Source organism: Erythrolamprus reginae, chromosome 7 (assembly GCF_031021105.1).
Source record: "Erythrolamprus reginae isolate rEryReg1 chromosome 7, rEryReg1.hap1, whole genome shotgun sequence".
NCBI classification, from domain to species: domain Eukaryota; kingdom Metazoa; phylum Chordata; class Lepidosauria; order Squamata; family Dipsadidae; genus Erythrolamprus; species Erythrolamprus reginae.
In genome coordinates, this window is record NC_091956.1 from 29,157,046 (window position 1) to 29,180,906 (window position 23,861).

Below are 23,861 nucleotides of genomic sequence, written 5' to 3' on the forward strand. Positions count from 1 at the left end.
GGCCCTGCCACCCCGCCCGGAAAATTCAAAGTAAGACCGCCCGCTCTGTCTCTCTTTCTCCTCCAGAGAATGCCTGCCCCACCTCTCTTGCAGCAGAAGAGAAAGAGAGGCGGGCAGGTGGGGGACAGCTGGTGCGCGCTCTCCTCATCTCCCTGTCAGCCTGCCCAGAAGATTCAAAGTAAGACCGAAGGGTTTTCTTACTTTGAATCTTCCGGACGGGCTGGCAGGGAGATGGCCGGGGAGAGCGCACGCCTGCTGCCCCCCGCCCACCCGCCTGCTCCACCTCTCTTTCTCCTCCGGAGAATGCTTGCCCCGCCTCTCTTGCAGTGGAGGAGAAAGAGAGGCGGATAGGGCGGGCGGGGGGCAGGGCTGAGATGCCAGGAGCTTGAGGGGGCCGGAGGCACCATGAAGAGGGAGGGGCGGCCGCAGCTCCCTTCTACTGCCCGTGCCTCCCTCCGCCCCCCGCGGGCTGGCAGGGGGATGGGGAGTGCGCACCCAAGGAAAAGGGTGCGCAGGGGGTATTTTGGAGCACATGTGCGCACGCGCGCGCAGCTTACGGGGAACAATGGTTTCAATGTCTTTTTTGTAGTATGATAAAAATTGAATGCAGTGCTCTAGGTGTGATCTAACTAGGGCTTTATAGAGTGGTACTAGTACCTTCCTTGTCTTGGAGTGTATCCCTCTGTTGATGCAGCTCAGGATTGTGTTGGCTTTTTTAGCCGCCATTGCACATTACTGGCTCATATTTAGTTGTTGTCTACCAAGACTCCAAAATTTCTCTCACGGTCACTGCTGTTGAGTGTGGTGTCACCCAGTTTATACCCTGTTTCCCTGATAGTAAGACACCCCCGATTGTAAGACGTATCGGGGGTTTCAGGGGGGTCGGCTAATATAAGCCGTACCCCGAAAGTAAGACATATGTCTTACTTTCGGGGAAACATGGGGGTATTGCCGCCTCCCTCTCATCTAGCTGCGCGCCGCCTCCTGCCCACGTCCTCACCGTCCCCCTCTCCATACGTTGCCACGTCTGCCACCTCCCTCTGATCTTAATGAGCGCCGCCTCCTGCCCACTTCCGCGCCGCCCCCCCTCCATACGTCACCGCGTCTGCCGCCTCCGTCTGATCCAAATGAGCACCGCCTCCTGCCCATGCCTGCGCCGTCCCCCTCTCCATACGTCGCCGCGTCTGCCACCTCCCTCTGATCTTAATGAGCGCCGCCTCCTGCCCACTTCCGTGCCGCCCCCCCTCCATACGTCAACGCCTCTAAATGTTAATTTTATGGTTAAAACAAAAAATTCAACAATTTTTTCCAATATAAGACATACCCCGAAAGTAAGACATAGTGGGGCTTTTGGGGATAAAAAGAAAGTAAGACACTGTCTTACTTTCAGGGAAACACGGTATGTATGTTTTGGGTTTTTCTTACCTAGGTGTAGGATTTTACTTTTCTCTGCGTTGAAATTCATTTTGTTTGTTTGGGCCCACTGTACTAGTCTGTCAAGATCCCTCTATCTTGAGCTATCCTCTGGGATATTTATGCATTTTTCAGATCACTGATCATAAGAGATTTGACTGAATAACAGTCTTTATTTTTCAAAAAGATAAATTTTAAACAATAATATTTAATTTCATGTTTAGGTAAACACAGATCCTCATAAATGTTTGATAAATACATTTGTAATAAAAGAGATTGTAAAATTATATAAGGAATAATTTGAATAAGCAGCTGATAGAAAAACAGTAAGCTTTGTAATGGATTTTCAAATACTACTACATAGTACTACATACTATTGACAAAATAAAGAAAATGTTGCAATCCATTTTTTTAAGGTTTAAAAAGTCTTACTGTTTCAAATTCAAGACAAAAAGTCAGAAAACCAAAATATGACTATCCCCCCTCAAACTGAAACAATATGTTTAATTTATGTGAACTGTATTTAAATAATGTAAGTACAGCTTCATAATTTAAATGAGATAAAAGGGCTGAATTAATGTTGGAATAACAAATAGAAAAAAGAGAAAGTATTGTAAATATCCTGCATACAATTATGTGCCAGATTCAAAGAGGCAATGTCTGGTTTATGTAGCACTTAGTTTAATTCCAGTCTTTAGAAAACAAATTGACAAATAGATTTCCAAACTTTTGAGAACATTCAGGCTGTTAAAGAAAACTAATTAAGGTTGTTCAGTTATCAGTTTTTGACATAACAGCAAAAACTCTACCCTTTCCCAGTAACCTATGGCAACTCTGTAGTCATTAAAAGCAAGTCACAAATTCAGTTTTAGAATGCATTACTGCTTATGTTTTTTTCCTTAATATAATTTTAATTTTTGAATATTAAATTAACCATTGCTTTAAAGTTCAAGCATTGTTTTAAAATACAGTGGTACCTCGAGATACGAGTTTAATTCGTTCCGGACCTGGGCTCTTAAGTCGAGCAGCTCTTATCTCGAACAACTTTTCCCCATAGGAATTAATGTAAATAATTTTAATTGGTTCCAGCCCTCAAAAAACTCACAAAGTTAGTCTAAATTATGCAGAAAGACATGTTTTTAATGAAGAAATGTACATGTACATATAAATGAATAATGAAGTTTCTTTCACTTAACTTGTAAACTTTCTTAAACTTTTAAATTTACATATGTTCAACTTCTCTGCCACCCAATCCTGTAGGACAGAGGTCCCCAACCCTTTTTGCACCAGGGACCGGCTTTAAGCGATCAAGAGAGGAATGGGTGAATGAATGGACGGAGGGTGGGAAGGAAGGAAGGAAAGAGGGAAGGGACAGGAACAGAGGAAGGAAGCAAGGAAACTTATGAAAGGGGAGAGTAAGAGAGGAATGAGTGAAGGGAGGGAGGGAGGGAAGAAGGTGGGAAGGAGAAAGAAAAGAAGAAATAGAGGAAGGGAAGGTAAAAGAGAGAAAGAAAAAGAGCAAGAAAGAAAGAAAGAAAGAAAGAAAGAAAGAAAGAAAGAAAGAAAGAAAGGGGGAAGGGACAGGAACAGAGGAAGGAAGCAAGGAAACTTATGAAAGGGGAGAGTAAGAGAGGAATGAGTGAAAGGAGGGAGGGAGGGAAGAAGGTGGGAAGGAAAAAGAAAAGAAGAAATAGAGGAAGGGAAGGTAAAAGAGAGAAAGAAAAAGAGCAAGAAAGAAAGCTGCAAGCACCCCCCCGAGCCCCCCAGGCCGGCTGCAACCTTTTAAAACACGCACGCCGCTTCGCAGCTGTCTCCTGAAGCCGAACGCGGAAGTTAGCGTTTGGCTTCAGGAGACAGCTCCTTGGCGCTTGTATCTCGAATTTGGGCTTGTAAGTAGAACAAAAATATCTCTCCCCTCCCAGCACTTATCTCGAGTTGCTCTTAAGTAGAGCAGCTCTTATGTCGGGGTTCCACTGTATGCTGAAGCAAAATAACATTGTTTTGTTACTAACGGGATGGGTTGTTATTAACAGGATGGGCTTTTATGACTTTAACACTAATGGGAATAAGCATATAGGCATCAAGGTTAGATCTCAAAATTAAATTAAGTTACTCAGGCTCTGCTGTTTTCATCATCTACATCTTATTAATTTTATTGCCGTTAATTATCTATTCTCCACAGTGGTGAGATCCAAATATTTTTACCACCAGTTCTGTGGGCGTAGCTTGGTGGGCATGGCTTGATAGGCATGGCAGGAGAACGACACTGCAAAATTTCCATTCCCACCCCGCTTCAGGGCAGGGGTGAATGTTCCAGGCGCAAAGTGTTCTGCGCATACACAGAGGGTAAAAGAACCCAAATGGCGGTGTCTCAGTAGGTGGCTGAAGTCTTGCACTGCGATCGCTCCCGACTGTACAATGACTGGCAGGCACGCCCAAACCAGGAGCAAACCACTACTGATTCTCCAAACTGCTCAAAATTTCCGCTACTGATTTTTTCAGAACATGTTAGAACCTGCTGGATTTCACCCCTGGTTCTTCAGGACAATCTGATTCCATTCTGGTCCTTCATGTCTTCCAGAAGCATACCCATTATCATATAACTAATTTTATCCATATAACTGCTGTTTCTCTCCATCATCTTTTTCCTTCTACTTTCCCAAATGTATAGATTTCACGAGAGAGCTGGGTCTTATTATGCTGAATCTTGAATGTCAAATTGGTTCATTTTTCATTTCTTAATAGTTTAAAGCAGGGTTCCCCAACCCAATGCCCACTACCAGGCCATGAGCCTTTAATAATCGGGCTGTAGAAGTGGCAGGAAAGCGCATACACCTGCACTCCATTTCTGCACGCAACAAGCCCACCATACAGGTGGAACCATTCCTTCCTCCCTCCCATGCTAGCTCACAAAACCAAAAAGCTTGGTGAACTCTGATTTAAAGAATACATTTGTTTTTTTAAACATTTATATGGTGATTCAAGTCAAACAATCTTAACTTTTGGACACTGTATAATAAACAAACAAAAATAGCTTTAAAATGCCGGCTAAAAACAAGGAAGAATTATTAGCATATTGAACTATAATCAAAAGCATACAGCAAGACATAGAATAGCAGTGTTACATGATGCTGCCTTATACCCATTACAGCTATATTGTGGGCCAATTATGCGATCCAGATCATTTTCAAAAGGAGCCTCTTTTAGAACAGTTTGCAATATTTCACCTGGGAGATGAGTAAAGTATGAATGTATACAAAGTGGCCTCCCCATCTGGCAATTAATGGGCAGTAAAGATGCATAACATGAAGTTATACATTACAATAGTCAATGTACATACAATTGAAGCATATTTGAAATGACCAATTTCCTAAACATCTAAAAGGGAATATTTTTATTATGTTTCAACTGAGTTTTGTTGCCACATAACATACTATGCCATTTCGTGTGCTGATGTATTTCATTTCAAAAACTGAATATTTGTAAGATTCAAACACAAAGAGAATCGGAATGTAAAGAAAGCTTTAGATTTCACTCCAGTAACATGTCAGAAATAATAGCTGCATGGATTTCATGAGGGGAGGGGGGGTGCGAGAAAGGTGTGTTGGATATATTTGCCACCTTAAGCTGTTTGTAAAAATAATAAAGATGGGATACAAATAAAATAACCAGATTCAAAGCGTATATTTGGTCTCCCAATTAATCTGATTGTTGGATCTAAATGTTGCGGTGAGCAAAATACCACTGTTGTTGACATTCACTTATCATTTCCTAAAACATTTCCCTCACATATAGGCTCATATACTTGTATTTCTTTAACTGACGTATGTAGATTAACTGGCAGGATAACCTCCTTTGCACTGAGAGCTTGTACAGACTTCTAAGAAATTTAATACAGCATAGTGTTAATTATCAAGAAGTTCATGTATACAAATGGATCTTCTTTTTCTCTCAAATTCCATAGACAGTGGTGGTGCTGATTTTTATGCATGAATGTAATACAGTGGTACCTCTAGCTAAGAATGCCTCTACTTAAGAACTTTTCTAGATAAGAACTGTTCTGCCGGGTTCTCTGATAGGAGACTCCCGAAAATTCAAGGGTACAAATTTCAGACACACACACGTTTGAAAATTCAAAACAATGTTCTTTATCACAAAAGTCAAAATAAACTAAGCACTCTTTTTGTATTGCAAAGAGCACTCTTCCCAAAACAACCGGGTAGTCTGTACAATTTCCCTTAAGCAGTCATTAAGTACTTAGCCAGCAGCTGTGGAGAAACTTCACACTCCTTCTTCCTTCCAACGAAGTGAGACACACACACACACACACACACGTTGCTCTGCTTTGGTTTCAAAGGCATGAAAAAGCAACAAAGTCCAGCACACAAGATTTCTGATGAACTGCGAACAGATATTCTTCCACAATGGCCAAACCCACATGCTGCTATTTATAGCAGCAGCCCTAATTACTGGAGCCCCACCCAAACACAGGTGGCCTCCCTTATTTCTAGTATTATGTTTTTACTTGGTCTCTTCTACGCATAATTCTGCGCTTGCGTGGGTCCAAAATATCATCATCTGAAGCAATAGAAGATAAGGAACATTGACTGCTTGGCTGTGTGCCAAGCCCTCCTCTGCCGAGTCACTCCCACCTTCTTCTTCGTCCGGGGAAACTAAACTCTGAACTGATTCTGTCGACAATAACACGGGCCTGTGACATGTTGAAGTTTCCCCTGCATCCACCTCCCCATTCCCTGGGGCAGGAGCTAGGCCAGAGTCAACCACAACAAGAACCAGGTGTACAAGATTTTTTTGCCTCTTTTTAAGAACCAGTTTCTACTTAAGAATCCGAACCCGGAAAAATTTCCCAGGAAATTTGAGAGCGGCACGAAGGTCCAGCCAGTTTCCTGCCATTCCCCCTGGGTTTCTCTCTCTGGCACAGTGTATGGGAGGCAGCCTCACGCCGGGTGTATGGGAGGTGCATGCTCCTCCTTCCCACCTCAGAGTCCCTCTCTTTTTTTAAGCCTTAAAGTTTTGGATTTTTTAATTCCCCTCACGTCACCTTCTTCCTTCAGTAGCGACTGTCCTCCTCCTCTTCTTCCTCCTCCCACCCAAATTCTGAGCTTTTATTTCTTTTCTGATGGGTTTGCACGCATTATTTGCTTTTACATTGATTCCTATGGGAAAAATTGCTTCTACTTACAAACATTTCTACTTAGAAACCTGGTCACGGAACAAATTAAGTTCTTAAGTAGAGGTACCACTGTACTATCAAAATTTACTAATGTCCATGGTACAATATTCCAGTAAAAAGCAAAGAAAAAATGAAAAAGTTCACAAAACAGTTTTTTACCCAAAGCAGCAAATAATATGCTGATTATATATACATTTTTCGATAATACTAATGAGCATGCCCTTTATGTGATATTTCAGTTCACTTGCAACTTTATAAATATTTCAACTTTAGATAATTGAATACATTGATCTTGATAAATTAGCAATGCAATCAGTGGGTGTTGTTTAAGAAATGGTACAACATCAAGAAGTCAAATTATAATAACCATTATAGTATGATACATATTTCATAAATGAGTCACTAACAAATGTAATAGAGAAGAAAGAGAATAACTGAACTTCTTGAATAAAATTCACAATGCTTTTCTAATAAACTACCGTATTAATTATAAGTATTGCAGGCTAATTCCATCAATTGCCAGTAGTATCTATTTTCATTGGATCAAGGTTGTTTCAGGTTTCCCTCCTTCCAAGGTCGGTAAAATGAGGATCTAAATTGTTGGGCACAATTTGTAAAATGTATAGAGAGGGGTGTACAGTACTGTGAAATGATATATAAGTCTAAGTGCTATTGCTATAGCAAAGGTTAGAAAAATAAATATATTTGTTACATATTTTTTCATGTTGCACCAAAATGGATCGAAATTTTAGACACATCAACATATTTTCTACATTACAGGTTGATATTAGTCTATAAGAAAACAACTGTTTTTAATATTTGAAAAAAAATTATCAAACCCCCAATCAGGTCTCAGTATTTTGTTTGTTGTTGATTTAAAATTTTAGTGGTTATTCTTATTGCAGAAGAGACGGAGTAACGACTCGGACACAAGAGCTGGATTTAAACTTGGGTCATTTTTATTATAATAAATTTGCATAATTTATTAATTAAATTAGCATGAATTAGCATAAATTTGCATAAATCAACATACTCAACTATGACCCGGAAACAGTGGACCTGCAGGGTCAAACAAACACTTCCGGGGCGGAAATGACGTAAAAGGTCAACATTCCTGGGCAACTATGGGCGTAATCGATGCTGGTCCAGGTGAGGGACCTCTCCCTCACCTGAGACCCTGCCATACACTCGCATGAGGGGGGTCCCGCCGGCTCACCCCTACCCTGGGACTTCAATAGCGGGACCCAAAGACAGGTTCCCCCCAAGTGCGCAGGTAGCACCCACCATGGGCTTGGAGAGAACCTGTCAATCATCCCCAAAGATGCCCAAGGGAGAACGCGCAGTTGCTGAAACCACCCAGATTTCCGCCCCTAACCTGCCTACCCAATGACCAGAGGTAAGCCAATTAACCTAATTAAATGCAAAACACCCCCTAACCGCACATCCATCTCCCCAGTGTGGAATGGGCGAAAAAACAGCCTGGCCTAATGGGCGAGGCTGCAAAAAATTCCCATTCGGCCCCCGCAGGCGACCCCTAGGCACACTGCAAAATAGGGAAGGGCGGGTGGGTGTCTGCTCAGGCACCAGGTCCGGGCGAAAAGGCTGTCTTCCCGGCCTGCTGTCCCTTAAATAGGGCCAGCAGGCCCCGCCCGGACCGACGTCATGCCCAGCCACGTGGGCAGGGCATTCTCGGCCGAAATCTCGCCTCGCGAGATTTCGGCCGAAAACAAGATGGCGGCCGCCATCGGAAGGGTCCGAGTCTGCCTGGCCCTTCCGCAACATCGCCGTGGGGCCGGTAAGTCAGCCGGCGTTATTGCAGAAGAGACGGAGTAACGACTCGGACACAAGAGCTGGATTTAAACTTGGGTCATTTTTATTATAATAAATTTGCATAATTTATTAATTAAATTAGCATGAATTAGCATAAATTTGCATAAATCAACATACTCAACTATGACCCGGAAACAGTGGACCTGCAGGGTCAAACAAACACTTCCGGGGCGGAAATGACGTAAAAGGTCAACATTCCTGGGCAACTATGGGCGTAATCGATGCTGGTCCAGGTGAGGGACCTCTCCCTCACCTGAGACCCTGCCATACACTCGCATGAGGGGGGTCCCGCCGGCTCACCCCTACCCTGGGACTTCAATAGCGGGACCCAAAGACAGGTTCCCCCCAAGTGCGCAGGTAGCACCCACCATGGGCTTGGAGAGAACCTGTCAATCATCCCCAAAGATGCCCAAGGGAGAACGCGCAGTTGCTGAAACCACCCAGATTTCCGCCCCTAACCTGCCACGGAGCGGGGGTCAGATCTCTATCTTGGCCCCCCGACTCCCCCCTCTATCTGCGCCAGCTCACACAGAGACCTCTGCAGGTCCTGTAAGAAAATGGCGTTCCCCTGTTCTGACAGGTGAACGCCATCGGCCCGGTAAAGCCACGGCCGATCTACGGTGATGAGGGGATGGGCCACTACAACCCCACCTAATTCTTTGACAGTTTTTCCCACGGCCTTATTCACCCTGCGTCTAACCCGGTGGATGGCCCTAAGGGAAATGGCGTCCCTCCAAACGATCCTTGGGAGGATCTCTGACCACACCACTTGCGTGGTGGGCCATACCGTGCGAAGCCGCCGCAGGTCTTCGCGCGCCTGGACGATCAATGGTAGACTGCCAAGCAGGCATAGGTCATTGCCACCGAGGTGCAAGACCAGCCATCTGGGTGCGGCTATGGGCTGCCGACCACCCAGTCCCATCTGGGCGCGACCCTGGGTAGCCGCCCGCCCAGCAGCGCCGGGTACCGCCCTGAGATGCTGAGTACCCAGCAACGTCAGTAGGAGCCCCTCCCACCGCATACCCCTCCGTCCCATCCAAACCACATTGACCCACCGTCCCAGCGACAGCTGGGTCCCGATGGCGCTTCTGGCTGCGGAGCGGCCGGCCCAGAAGACCATGCTGTGGCCACACAGCAGCGCCGTCGGTTTCTGGCTGGACTGGGAACCTGGAAGAGGACACACACAGAGAGGTTACCTAGCCTAAACCCTGCCCAGAATCCTCAGCGGGCCTAACATAACCCAAATATGCCGCTGACCGCCAGCGGCCGATCTCCTGAATCCGTTGGGCCGGGAAACCAGAAAGTGCCGCGCTAGTGGCGGCGCCGATACGGAACGAATGCGTTCCATAGCCGGCGGGATCCATGCCTACCTGAGACATTGCCTTAGACACTATTGCCCAGAATTGATACCGGGTCAGTGGGGAGCCATCCTGGTGTAGAAAAAGGTACCCACGCCCTGACCCACGCAAAACACAAAATTGCTGCAAAGCAGCCACCGGGCAAACAGACTTATCGGTGGCTGCGCTAAGTTCAAGTCTAACCCCTCTGTGTAACTGATCTGTCTTGGAGTGTCTCACCAAAAGAGAGACACCCCCCTGTCTGAAGGTCAGATCAGTGAGCTGGAAGGCGCGGAGCGACAAGTCAGACTGCGAGGAAGCTAACGCCTCGCTGACCCTGAGGGCCCCAAAAAACATAACACAAGTCGCTGCCCTGAACAGCCGAGCCTCGTAAAGAGAGACACACAGACTGTCCAATGTCTGATTGATCAGAGACAGCTGCTGAACCGTCAGGGCCCGACGAGTGTCGGAGGGGAACCCCTGTCGCTCCCTGACCCAACCTTCCAGCATCCTCCGGATGCGAAAATCACCCGAAAAATCACCAAACCCCCCCGCCTTGGACAGAAAGGCGAGGCCGGCTAACCTAGCCCTGATAGTCCTCACTGACAGGCCACGCCCCTTCAGCAGGACACAGAATTCAGCTAGGTGCTCAACCGGGGCAGGCCAGCAATGGGGGTAACCCTTACCCAGCCTGAAATCCCCAAACTCCTTACCTGCACGCTGATAAGCTCGCAGGGTGCTAGGAGCTACCGATAAGGCGATCGCCCTGGAGGCCTCGTCTCTCCAGCTCTCGAGAGCCCGCCCAGGCTCCACAGGTGGGCTGGAAATACCTCTGGCGACTCTCGGGCCCACGGGGCCAGGGTCCGAAACCTGGACAACTGACCACGGGACAAGGCGTCAGCCACCCCGTTATCTAAACCAGGGACGTGCCTAGCCAAAAACAAGGCGTTCAAAGACAAGGACCTGTGCACAAAATGGCGGACAAGCCGCATCACCCTGTCACTTTTAGAGGACAGGGCATTCACAACATGGACAACCGCTAGATTGTCACACCAAAAATGCACAGTCTTATCCCTGAACTGCTCTCCCCAGAGCTCTAAGGCCACTATTAAGGGGAAAAGCTCCAAAAAAGTTAAGTCCTTAACCAATGAACAGGCACTCCATTCCGGAGGCCATGCCGACCAGCACCACTGGTCACCTAACACTACCCCAAAACCGCAAGTCCCTGCGGCATCGGAACACAGCTGCAGCTCCGCTTCCAAAAGAAGCTCCTGCCGCCAGAAAGACAACCCGTTAAAACGTTCCAAAAACTCCCGCCACACGCAGAGGTCAGCCCTGACCCCTGCACATAAGCGGGTACGATGGTGGGGCAAACTTAGCCCCTTCATCGCATCATACAACTGGCGAGAGAAGGCCCTACCAGGCACCACTACCCGACAGGCAAAATTAAGAATCCCAGCCAGCTCCTGGAGCTGCCGAAGAGTAACCTTCCTGCAGCCCAAGACCGCCTCAAGCTTGGACCTGATTTTAATCAACTTATCCAGGGGCAATCTGGAAGATTGCTCCACTGAATCCAATTCAATACCAAGGAAGGTAATCCTGGTGGCAGGGCCTTCGGTCTTCTCGGAGGCTAAAGGCACCCCCAATTGAGCACAAAGGGCTTCGAAGTCCCGCATCAAAGCAAAGCATTGCTCCGATTGCGCAGGCCCGGCCATCAAGAAATCATCAAGGTAATGAACGACGGACCCCAGGCCACTACGCCTCCTGAGCACCCACTCCAGGAAGGTACTAAAGCTCTCAAAAAGGGAGCAGGAAACAGAGCAGCCCATAGGCAATGCCCTATCCACATAAAACCCACCTTCGAAATGGAAGCCCAGCAGCTCGAAGTCGCCTGGGTGAATGGGGAGGAGCCGAAATGCCGACTTAATGTCGCATTTACCCATAAGGGCTCCCACCCCACACTCCCTAACCATGGCCACGGCCGCATCAAAGGATGCGTACCGGACCGAACAAAGCTCGTCAGGAATGAAGTCATTCACTGACTCCCCTTTTGGAAAAGACAAATGGTGAATCAACCTAAATTCACCACTCGCCTTTTTGGGGACCACACCTAAGGGGGACACACGAAGATTCGGAAAGGGCGGCTCCGGGAAGGGCCCAAGGACCCTGCCCTCAGCCACCTCCTTTCGAATCTTAGCCCGTACAATGTCCTCATGTCCGACAACCGACCTGAGGTTGTCGGACATGAAGGCCCTCCTAACACCCACATAAGGGATCCTAAATCCCTCGGAGAAGCCCCTCAAGAGCAACTCGGCTCTCGGGCGAGGGTGGTAGTCGAACAACCAACCCTCGAGCACAGATACATTAATTGGGCTGGGCCCCTTTTCCCCCAGCCGGTGGGGGAGGTTTTCCTGGACCCCCGCCCTTCTTCTCCGCCCCTTTCTTGGGGCGGGGACAGACTGAAGCTGCATGGGATCCCCCACAATTTCCGCAGGCATGCTTGTACTTACAAAAGGGACGAAAACACGCCCCTTTTGAAGCAAACTCATGACAAGCGGGCGAGGCCCCCTTGCCAGCCACACCAGGAGTCGCCTTGGCCGGCGAAGCCGCGCCAGGCTCCTCCTCCATGAAGTGCCCACTATCCGTGCGCTCACACCCTTCCTTCCCAGACATATGCGTGGCCCGGAACCACAGGTCCGGGACCACCATATCCCATGGCAAGTTAGGCTCCACCGACATCCTCATACGGAAACCCTTATCATAATGGCGCCAGATGGTGCCCTTATATTCGAAATGGGCCCGGGCAATCAAGTCTATATACTTAAACATGGCAGAGGCCATAGCCGGCTGCCTTTGGATCACCACAGACCCATAGGTAAGAAAAGCGTACAGCCAGGAGCTGAAGCATTTCGTTACCTTGGTCTTCTTTGTTTTCTCCCCCGGGACAATCTCTTTCTCCTGCTTGGGAACCTCACGGTTCAAAAGCGAAAAAAGATCCACGTATTCACCCCGCCAAATAGCCTCCTTGACCGACGGGTGAAGGTGGCATCCCAGAGGGGTGGACGGCAGCCCGCACGGTATGGCCCCCGCTTTAATACAAGCGAACGGGTCCCATATCGAGTTGGCCGCCACACCAAAAACTCCCACCCCGTGAGGATAAGGGAAAACCGGGAGCGGGGGCATGACAGGAGGGGCCGGGGGAACCCACCCCCCTGTACCTGGCACAGCAGGTGTCCCCGCAGGGCCCGTCCCGGACAGCGGGGCAGCACCGGCCGCCTGCGGCCCCGGAGGAGGAACCGGCGGGGCCCATACCTGCCCGCAGGTGCCCGCGGAGGCCCCCAAAAAGCTGGACCCACTCCCGACCCCCGCTGGGGGAAAACCCGGGGCGGGGGGAGGAAGAAAGGACAGTGATGTAGTGTGTGGTGCAGCCTCACCTGCCCCGTACGGGGTCAATGACATCCACGGGGGCCCCAATGCTGCAGGGCCCGGGAAAGCCGCCATAGGCCCTGCCGGGGCCTGTCGTCCAAACGGAGCCATCTGCCCAGCCTGGGCCGCCGCCGGATCTCTCCCCAACGCCGCGGGTACTGGATCGCTGGACGCTCCGGGGACCGCACCGCTCCTCCACTGCTCGAGCTCGTCGAGCCTCTCCAACACCCTGGCCCAAGACATAGCAGGAGAAGGATCAGGTTGAGGGGCAGGAGGCAACGAGACCACCCCCCCCCTGGTCAGGGACCACCCCCGCAGTCCCCTCCCTACTGGCCCGAGCCCGGGCAGAAGGCCTAAGGGCCCTCCTGGGGCGCGCCGCTGGCGGAGCCATAGGAGCAGTGGCAGGCCTCTTCTTAGGAGCCATCACAGGTTTTCCCCTAGTATGCAATGAGCCACCCAAACAACCTAGGACCGAACCCCCTGAACGAGTGGCAGGCACAAATCCCCCACCGCAGGGCCCTACCTAGGGCCTGGTACCAGAAAAAAGGAGGGGAGCCCCTGCTACCCCTAATATGTTATTTGATGCCTTTCCTTTTCCCCTCAGGCTATCGGCAAGCCTCCCTGCGCAGGTAGGCCTTAAAGGCCTGGAATCCGGCCTCCCAAACAACAACCGCCCAAGACCGGGGGCCCAGACCGAACACCCCCCACCGCGCCCTCCTCCCAGCCGGGAGGAGGTTACCAGTCCCCCTCGGGCCCGAGGGGGATCGCTGGAGACAGCTCCCAAGAGGAGAGGAGTAAGGCCTCAACGTCGTCTTGAAGCAACAGCACTTTTCGCCCCCTCGGTAGGCCACAAAATGGCGGCCGCAACACGAGGGAGACCCAAAATGGCGGCCGAGCAGCACCAAACAAGTGTCTGCTCAGGCACCAGGTCCGGGCGAAAAGGCTGTCTTCCCGGCCTGCTGTCCCTTAAATAGGGCCAGCAGGCCCCGCCCGGACCGACGTCATGCCCAGCCACGTGGGCAGGGCATTCTCGGCCGAAATCTCGCCTCGCGAGATTTCGGCCGAAAACAAGATGGCGGCCGCCATCGGAAGGGTCCGAGTCTGCCCGGCCCTTCCGCAACATCGCCGTGGGGCCGGTAAGTCAGCCGGCGTTATTATCATTGAAGGAAGTTGTGGCAAGAAGTAAGCAGTCCAAATCTTAACTTTTGTAATAGATTTAATGACTGATTAGTCAAGAACATATTACATCTTCTGTGAATACAGAAGTGATTTGACCATCTAAAAGACAATAAAATATACTACGATACTATCTACTGCATGTTTCAGTAATCCAAACCATTTTGCTTTCTTAACAAGTTTTAGGGTTAGCTCTATTATCTTGGAGTGGGTATAAGATGCTTCAATTCAATTCAAACAAAAAGTAGCTAAAACTATTGTCATTTGCATTGTATATTAAAAGGATTTTTCCACTATGCTATGGACAAAAATGTATTAGTTTGAATACCACTTTGCTATGAGTGTATGTGTGTGTGTAAAACATATTTTTGCTGAATTGAAAATGAAGGGAGATTAGTATAGATCTATTTCAAGGTTGTTTCATCTCATCAGCTAGCCATGGTCTTACTGGGATTTGATCCCGCAGTAAGGCAGAAAATTTACCTCTAGTCCACAGGATCTCATCATATTAAATTCGGTAAGGGTATGGCTAGCTGATGAGAGCAAAATAACTTGAAATAGATCTTTACTAGTCTCCTTTCCTTTTCATTATCAGCAAAAATATGTGTGTGTGTGTGTGTGTGTGTGTATCACATGTTTTTGCTGAATTTTTAAAATTAAGGGAAACTAGGATATATATATATCATACATATATGTGGCGGCCCCGGCCCTCTGGAACCAACTCCCCCCAAAGATTAGAATTGCCTCCACCCTCCTTGCCTTTCGTAAACTGCTTAAAACTCACCTCTGCTGTCAGGCATGGGGGAATTGAGACCCTCTTCCCCCTAGGCCTTTACAATTCTATGCATGGTATGTATGTATGTATGTTTAGTTTTTTATATTAATGGGCTTTTAATTATTTCTAACATCAGACTACTATTGTACACTGCTTTATTGTTGCTGTTAGCCGCCCCGAGTCTCCGGAGAGGGGCGGCATACAAATCCAATATATATACATACATACATACATACATACATACATACATACATACATATGTGCATGCATATATGCATATGTACATACATATTAGCAAAAATATGTTACACATGTAGAATACAGTTTGTCAGCTATAAAAAAAATTAATTGCTTTGGATATGGCCCCTGGAAGGACTGAGAGGCAAAAAGGAAGCAGCATTTGGGTATACCAGGGTGATTGGACAGAAACACAGAGAGAGAGAGAGAGAGACAGAGAGACAGAGAGAGTTATAGGTAAACCACTTTGACATCCTAACCTCTCAATTCCATCTTCTGTTTGATTCTAAATATGAGTTACTGTTTAACATGTTTGTAAGAATTGAGATAGTACAAGTGAGATGTATAGTTTCATATTTTTTTAAAAATCAGGAATCGGAACATTAAGACACAACTCCTTATTAGATTAAAATGTAGGAGAAGAAAGAAAATATAGGGAATAGGAAGATTATGAAGTTATAGAGGAGAGCTGGTACCAAATAAAAAGAGAATTCAAGAAGACATAGATGCTGCCTAATTGGAGTTATATAGCATTTTCTAATTTGGGAAATTTTCAGATGCGTGGTGGTCAGCTCCAGAATTTTCAGCACAGCCAAGAGTTTTAATTTGTAACAGCACAGTTACCTGACTAATGAGGTGGCGTACCTGTACTACTATGAGATAGAGTTAATGCCTGTTCCTTATCACATTTTAATAACATCTGGGTTGCACCTTGGTGTTGGTTTTATGCTCATTTTCTGTAAACCTCTGGGATTTACCAAATTAATTCATTGTAAAATAAATACCATATTTTTCAGAGTATAAGATGATCCAGAGTATAAGACACTACTTAGTTTTTGGGGAGGAAAAGAAGAAAAAAAATTCTACAAATTCTATTGGTATTCATCTGGCTAGTGTCCTGTCAGTGAGTGCGAGAGTTGGTGGCTGTTTGGAAACTGAAACAGTATTTGCTGTGTGAGCAACAAGGAAGGAGACAGCATAGAGCCTGGGTGTGGTTTATGTTTGCAGCTCTGAGTCTGTGCTGAGCTCTAAATTAGTCTGATGCTCAAAACTGAAACTGAAACTCCTCTGCTTGTGTTTTGCTTATGGTATTGTATATTTGCTTCATGTGTTGTATATAATAGCGCCGGTGGACCTCACTCACCGGCGCCTTTTGCTGGAGGGCTCGGGCAGACACAGGACACATGGCGTAGCCACCATGTTTTCTCAGCCGAAATCTCGCGAGATCGCAAGATTTCAGCCGATGATCAGGCCAGGGTGGCCTGATCTATGACGTGTCCGGGCGGGGCCTGCCAGCCCTATAAAAGGGCAGGCAGGCCCGGGCTCAGCCTTTTCGCCCGGACCGTCATCGCGAGCAGACACCCGCCCGCCCTCCCTGTTTTACAGTGTGCTATTCTGGGTCACCCTTAGGGGGCCGAATAGGAATTTTTGGCGGTCTGGCCTCTTAGCTATGGCCGGTTTTTTTGCCTATTCCACACTGTGGAGAAGGATAAGCGGTTAGGGGGTGCTTGCACCTATTAGGTTAATTGGCTTACCTTTGGTAATTTGGGTAGGCAGGTTAGGGGTGGAAAACTGGGTGATGGTTTAGCAACTGCGTGTTCTCCGTTGGGCATCTTTGGGGATGATTGACAGGTTCTCTCCAAGCTTGTGGTATTGGCGACCTGAGCAGTTGGGGGGAACCTGTCTTTGGGTCCCGCCCATTGAAGTCCCCTTCTAGGGGTTAGCCGGCGGGACCTCCCACATGCAAGTGCATGGCAAAGTCTCAGGTGAGGGAGAGGTCCCTCACCTGGATTAGCATGGAGCTACGCCCATAAGTTGCCCCGGAAGTTTATTCTACGTCATTTTCCGCCCCGGAAGCAATTGTTTGACCCTGCGGGTCCTTGTTAGGGTCATAGTTAATTATGCTAGTTATGCTAATTTAATTAATAAATTATGCAAATTTGTGTTAAATAAAATGACCCAGTTTTAAATCCAGCTCTTGTGTCCATGTCGTTACTCCGCGTCCCCTGCAAAGAGCAGTTATTGAATCCTGCTGAATCCGTTACTTGTGTATGCTTTCTGGATTTGATTGCTGCTGCAAACTCTGAGCCCTTGCAGCAAATAGCGAACAGACAGGTCCGCTTCAGCACATTATTGCAGCCTGATTCAGCATGAGCAGCTGATTGGCGGGGTGGATCTGTCTTCTAGAATACCCCCAATAAGCTGTTTCAGGCTGCAGGGATTGCTACATATCATTGCTCCCTCCGTGCCTCACATTTTTGGTTATATTTGGTATAAGATGCACCCAGATTTTCACATTTTAGTGGGGAGGGGGAGTGTATCTTATACTTCAAAAATACTGTAAGTAAACATGTAAATAAATGGTTAATTCCAGCTATTTAAAAAAAAAATTAGTGAAGTGCAATTTACATTACATTTTTTATTATAAGGATTAATATTATTTTTCTGTTCCAGTGCAAACTAGACTATCAAGCCTGTGCCTCAGGAAAACATATCTCAGCTAAGTGTGAAGGACGTTGCCCTTGCCTTTCAGAAAAATCCACAAGTGCAGGCAGAAATGATAAGAGAGGTAAGATTTGATGTTCATGTTAGATTTCTCAGTTACTTCAGCAATTGGTATGCCTGCAAATAAACAAAAGAAGTAATTAATGGCTTATTTCAAGAGCTAAATGACTTTAAAGACCATCTTATAAAGATAAATAGAATTGAAACTGTACTAAATACTTAGAGAACAAAAAGGCAGCTGCCTTCTGTGTTTCTGACAAAAAAAACCACCCCACAAGTGTTGCCATATTTAACCACCCAGACCTGGAAGTAAATCCTAGATCTCTAGGCACTTAACCTTTTCTCACCTAGACTTAGCAGAAAATTTCCACTAGCTAATTTAGAGTCTTTGTTGCAGACAAGCCTTAACAGGTTATTTGATTGCTCACTGCAGAATTTCTCTGTATTTGTATTCCAGAAATGTAAATTTCTGCCTTTCTAATTGATGGATACTTGGCCCCTTTGCCTGGTAGCATTGGATGGCTGAGGTATCCAGATAATAGCTGATTCTAAGCCTGGAGCATTCAGTGCCAGTTTCAACCATTACTGATATCTCCATGAAGTCACCATAAACCACATTAGATGTAAAATAGTATATCTTTAGTAGAAAATGATATAGAATCAAGGGTTTGTTGTCATATTTTTAATAATTATTTTTGTATGTGCCATTTGGCTAACTGGTTTTACTTGGGGAAAAAACTGACTTATAATAATAAGTTTACAGATACTAATATAAAAACTGATACAAATTAACAAAAAAAGTAATAAGTAAAGAAACACAAAAGTGCAAAGAGTATTGAAATTTTTTGTAAAAGATATGTAACAAATGACTTTATAATTCTTCCAGCTTCATACATACGCTAGTATTTTAATTTCTTAAAAATGACTCTTCTTCCTCTATTATGTTATGGTTATTCTATTGTTTCTCGACTATAAGACTCAATATGTGAAATTGCAAACTCGTTTTCATATGGAGAAAGCTTGAGGGCTACATGATGTTGAGATAAGCTCACTGACATTAGCTTGAACAATTGGTTAAGTTCTTCTGTATTTATCATGGTTCTTTTGTGGAGGCAAAATTTGGCCCAGAACTGCTTATGATGCCTCATGCATTTTCTGTCTTCTAAACTTTGATGTCTCTTATGGTACTAAAATCAGAGATGGGTTCCTACCGTTTCAGACCATTTCTAGAGAACTGTTAGTAACTTGGCGGCCTGGGTCACTGAAAGTGACAGTGACCCAGGCCTGCTGTGCCCCTGAGCTGGTTCTCATAGGCACCGCCATTTGTTTTTTGCTTCTGTGCTGCACAGAAGCTTTCTTCAGTATTGTGTATCCATGCCTGCGCAAAGCATGCCCGCCCTGTGATGCATCCCTGAGTGAAGCGATAGTAGAAGAATCCAGAACCCACCCCAAGTAAAATGGTGTATTTCTTTGTTAGTTCTGAAAACATGACTCCTGTTTAATTCAGCAGTCTCATTTTGGAATTGGGCCAAATCAATATTTAAATCTTCCCATGGAAATAGTTGTTACTCAAAAATGGAGATGCAAGGCTCTAAAGGCTATTTTCTCTGAGCCATACTCTCTCTCTCTCTCTGTGTGTGTGTGTGTGTGTGTGTGTGTGTTTTGCTTCCTAGCTTTGTGCAATGTTCTAATTAATTACACAGGGTATCACAAATGTTAGATCCGTGATGAGATTTCCACCCCCACCTCCCAAGCTAGAAGCAAAGCTTCCTAAGCTGCTTTGGCAGCTTTCCAGGTATCATAGGAAAACTCAGGAGTTTTAAATTACTAAACTGCAATACTATGTAAGACCAAGTGAGAGATAAATTATCCTGAATTCTGAACATAACAGGTCAAGCTTTGCTAAGTTAAGTACTTTGATAAGTACGGTAAGTAAGGTACTCCACTTAACTTGTCACTTTTTCAATGCTAGTAATAAGGGGAGATATTCCTGAACAGAGTCAGCATGCTAGTTATTTATGCCAACTCTCCTGGTACCAAAAAATCAGAAGCAACTCTCCTCAGCAAATCAGTAGATACTTTTTGACAACATATCAAGACTGATTATTCACCCCAGTAAATTAGCAGATACTTTTTGGCATCATGCCAAGACTGATTATTCAGGAGGCCATATGGAGAAATTAGAGCTTACTTTGCTAGCTCTTTGAAAATGTTATTCAAAAAGTAGAATAGGTTTATTCCTGAACTGGTTTAATAGAACTAAGGTTCTTTGCTGTTCAATTTAGAGTTGTTGTAAAGTTCTTTGTCCTTGCTATCTTTTAAAAGAATACATATTTCAAGAAGTGAGTGTACAACTAGTATTATGATATCAAAGAATCTATCTCCTCTTCTAATTTCATCCAACTCTTTCATTAAAAACAAATAAAAGTCTTCGGAGTCTTCGGAGAGGGGTGGCATACAAATCTAATAAATTATTATTATTATTATTATTATTATTATTATTAATTATTAAAGTTGTAGAAATATTTTGTGCTTCCCATATACAGGTAATTCCTGAGTTATGGCAATTCAGTTAGTGACACTTCAAAGTTATGACATAGCGCCCCCACACAAGTAGCTATGACCCAGTCTCAAAGTTATGAATGTTGCAGTACCACAGCGCTTGTTCACACTTATGAATTATGGCAGAGGCAATGTAACATTTGCCCTGTGTATTCCCACACACTGCCAGGATTCCACAGCTATTGGGCCTGTGGAACGCACTTACCTTGCAATGATCTAATGAGCCATCAGTTCCTTTGCCTGCTTCAGTACATTTGCAGAAAACAGGCCTAAAGTAGTGAGAGATCACACAAGATCAGTAGCACACGATTTCACACTACTGATCTTGCTGTCAGCATTTGAGTGACCTCACATGACAGTACTTTAAGCCTCTATTGTCTGCAAACTGAGGCCTGTACCCAGTGAAGAGCTACCAAAAATTTTACTACCACACTGTGGGTGTGGCTTATGCATTTTCTTTCAACATCTTTCAGTGCAAATTAGGTGCTCTGGGGTGGAGCTCCATTTTCGCTACCCCACTGCATTCCCGTCTGTTGTGATTCAGTCTGAGGCTCCTCAGGGAACGGCTGGAACTCTGCCGGCTCCATGCTCAGAGGGGGAGGACAAGGAGGAGGAGGAGGACCAGGCAGATGGGGAAGAAGAGTGTCAGGACGAGGAGGAGGGGGAACAGCCTGAGACCCCCGGGGGGGAGCTCTCCCTAGCAAGTAGCCTGGAGTCATTAGATGCGAACGCACAAGCCATCATAGATATGAGGCAGAGAAGGGCAGCACAAAGAAGGGGACAATTAGCTAGGTATTTCCATCCCTAATAGGCAACAGCTGGGTTTGGGTGTGGTTCTCCTCAGAAAGGTTGAAAAGGCAGGCCCGCCCTTCCTGTATTGTGGAGAGTTATCTTTTGGGAGTCCTGTGACCTTGCTTCGATCCTTGGCGTCTCTGACTCTGGCTTGTGGCCTCGAAGGCTGAAAACTTGGGGGAGGCGTGGGTTTTATTATCTACAGTGGTGTGTGTGCCAGCAAGAAGCCTGTTGTATTGTCTGGCCGTCGTGACTCTTCTGTGAAGCTTCACAGCATTCCAGTTTGTAAGAACAGTTTTTGTTATCTGTGTTTGTTTTCAAAGATATAAAATGACTTTGCTTTTTACCAGCTTGTCTGGCTACTCTTTTTAGTTGGTGTTGGCGTCTGGGGGAACCCAGACAGAACACCGTCCATCCGGGCAGTAACCTACCCCTGCCTGTACCAGTTCCAGCCGAAGAGCGCTTGCAAGACGATGAGACTTTGCAGCAGCAAAATTGCATTGCTTCAAGCTTCCCATCGGCTTGCAAACACTCTTCATGCTGGGACTGGAAAGGCATGAAAAGCATTTGTGAGCTGATGAGAGGCTTGAAGCAAGACTATTTTGCTGCCCACAAATTTGTCTCACCAGCTTGCAGGCACTTTTCATGCAAAGAAAGGTTGGCAAAGAGGCTGTAGAGGAGACAGATCCTTAGAAAATTAGTGGCAGGATGGGTGAGGAGCAGGTATCTTAGTGGGTTAGGTGAGGCCTTGAGTCGTCTGAAACAGGTGGCCTCTTCTATCACTAAACAACCCACCCCCCATGATCTTCCCCATCCTGAGATACCTTATGTGCCCTTAAGGATCTGCGCATTCAATTAGCAAATGTGTGGGTGAAAGCAAGAAGTGATCACCATTTGTTACACGTTATGAGATTCACTCTTTAAAATCCTCAGGTTGGCAGACTCCATTACATTGGTTACTTGAGGACTACCTGTAGCTTATAGCAGAATTCTTGCAGAATGATAACTGGATTTGTACACTCTCCACATCAATAAATTAAAATAATAACTAAATAAAGTTATAAATAACTTACTAAATAACTAATGGAGGAAAGAATAGCTCAGGCAAAATGAGTGCAAGGTTTTATTTTATTTATTTATTTTGTCCAATACACAATAATACACAATGAAGGTTATAGAGGATATAGTAGAGAAGAAATACGAGATATAGGAGAGACTATAGGACAGGGGATGGAAGGCACTCTAGTGCGCTTATGTACGCCCCTTACTGACCTCTTAGGAATCTGGAGAGGTCAACCATGGATAGTCTAAGGGTAAAATGTTGGGGGTTAGGGGATGATACTACAGAGTCTGGTAATGAGTTCCACACTTCGACAACCCGATTACTAAAGTCATATTTTTTACAGTCAAGTTTGGAGCGGTTAATTAAGCTTGAATCTGTTGTGTGCTCTTGTGTTGTTGTGGTTGAAGCTGAAATTTGACAGGCAGGACATTGCAGCATATGATCTTGTGGGCAATACTTAGAGCATGTTTAAGGCATCGTAGTTCTAAGCTTTCAAGACCCAGGATTGTAAGTCTAGTTGCATAGGGTATTCTGTTTTGAGTGGAGGAATGAAGGGCTCTTCTTGTGAACATCTTTGAACATTTTCAAGGGTGTTAATGTCTGCGATGCAATATGGGTTCCAAACAGATGAGCTGTATTTGAGGATGTGTCTGGTGAAAGTTTTGTAAGCTCTGGTAAGTAGTGAGATTTCCAGAGCAGAAGCAATGTAGGATTAGATTAACAACTCTTGAGGCCTTCTTAGCTATGTTGTTGCAGTGGGCTTTGGCACTTAGATCTTTAGTTATTAGTATTCCGAGGTGGGGATTATCTGTGATAATTTGTTTATTAAGTTTGTATTTGAAGTTCTGATTCTTTTTGCCAATGTGTAGGACAGATCACTTGCTGGTTGAGATTTGGAGTTGCCATGTGTTGGACCAGTCAGAAACTGAGTCTAGGTCTTTTTGAAGAGTAGTTGTGTTATCAGTGGTGTTGAAGAGTTTTACATCGTCTGCAAAAAGAACACAGTTGCTTGTGATGAGATCGCAAAGGTCGTTGATTTAGAGCAGCGTTTCCCAACCGGTGTGCCGCGGCACACTAGTGTGCCGCGAGACACAGCCAGGTGTGCCACGACAGCGACAGCTGGGCGGGGAGCTGCCGGTGCCTCCGACCTCCCGGCTCCTGCCCGATGCCGCGGTTTCTGGCGCTCTCCTGCTGTGCCCCAAAGAAGAAAGGCAGGAAGAAAGAGAGCTTCATTCTTCCTGCCTTTTTCCCGCCTTCAATGGCGTCAGCGGCAAGTGTCCTTTGGGGCCCGGTGGGAGGGCACTGGCAGCGGAAACAGGCTGCCGGCTGCAGCGGCCCCGGGCACCGTTCCCTGTAGGCTGCGCACGCCAACGCACCCCAAAATGCCCCCCCGCGCACCCTTTTCCAGGGGCGCACAGGGAGCAGCGGCCACCCGCCCGCCTGCCCGATTTCCCTCCGCGCGGCTGGGGACGCGGATCCACCGCCCTCGCCAGCCCGATCTCCCTCCACCCGAGTGGGGAGGTGGATTCGCCGCCCCTGCCAGCCCGATTT

General features: G+C 46.4%; 1 protein-coding gene across 2 annotated transcripts in view; it reads left to right on the forward strand.

Annotated features, from left to right (window-relative positions):
- SPOCK3 (SPARC (osteonectin), cwcv and kazal like domains proteoglycan 3) overlaps window positions 1-23,861 on the forward strand; it is a 176,484-nt gene that overhangs the window by 99,466 nt on the left and 53,157 nt on the right. For both annotated transcript variants that reach the window (XM_070757254.1, XM_070757255.1), the window contains one exon: window positions 17,843-17,957. In XM_070757254.1, the coding sequence (XP_070613355.1) occupies window positions 17,843-17,957 (115 nt within the window). The remainder of the gene's footprint in view (window positions 1-17,842; window positions 17,958-23,861) is intronic.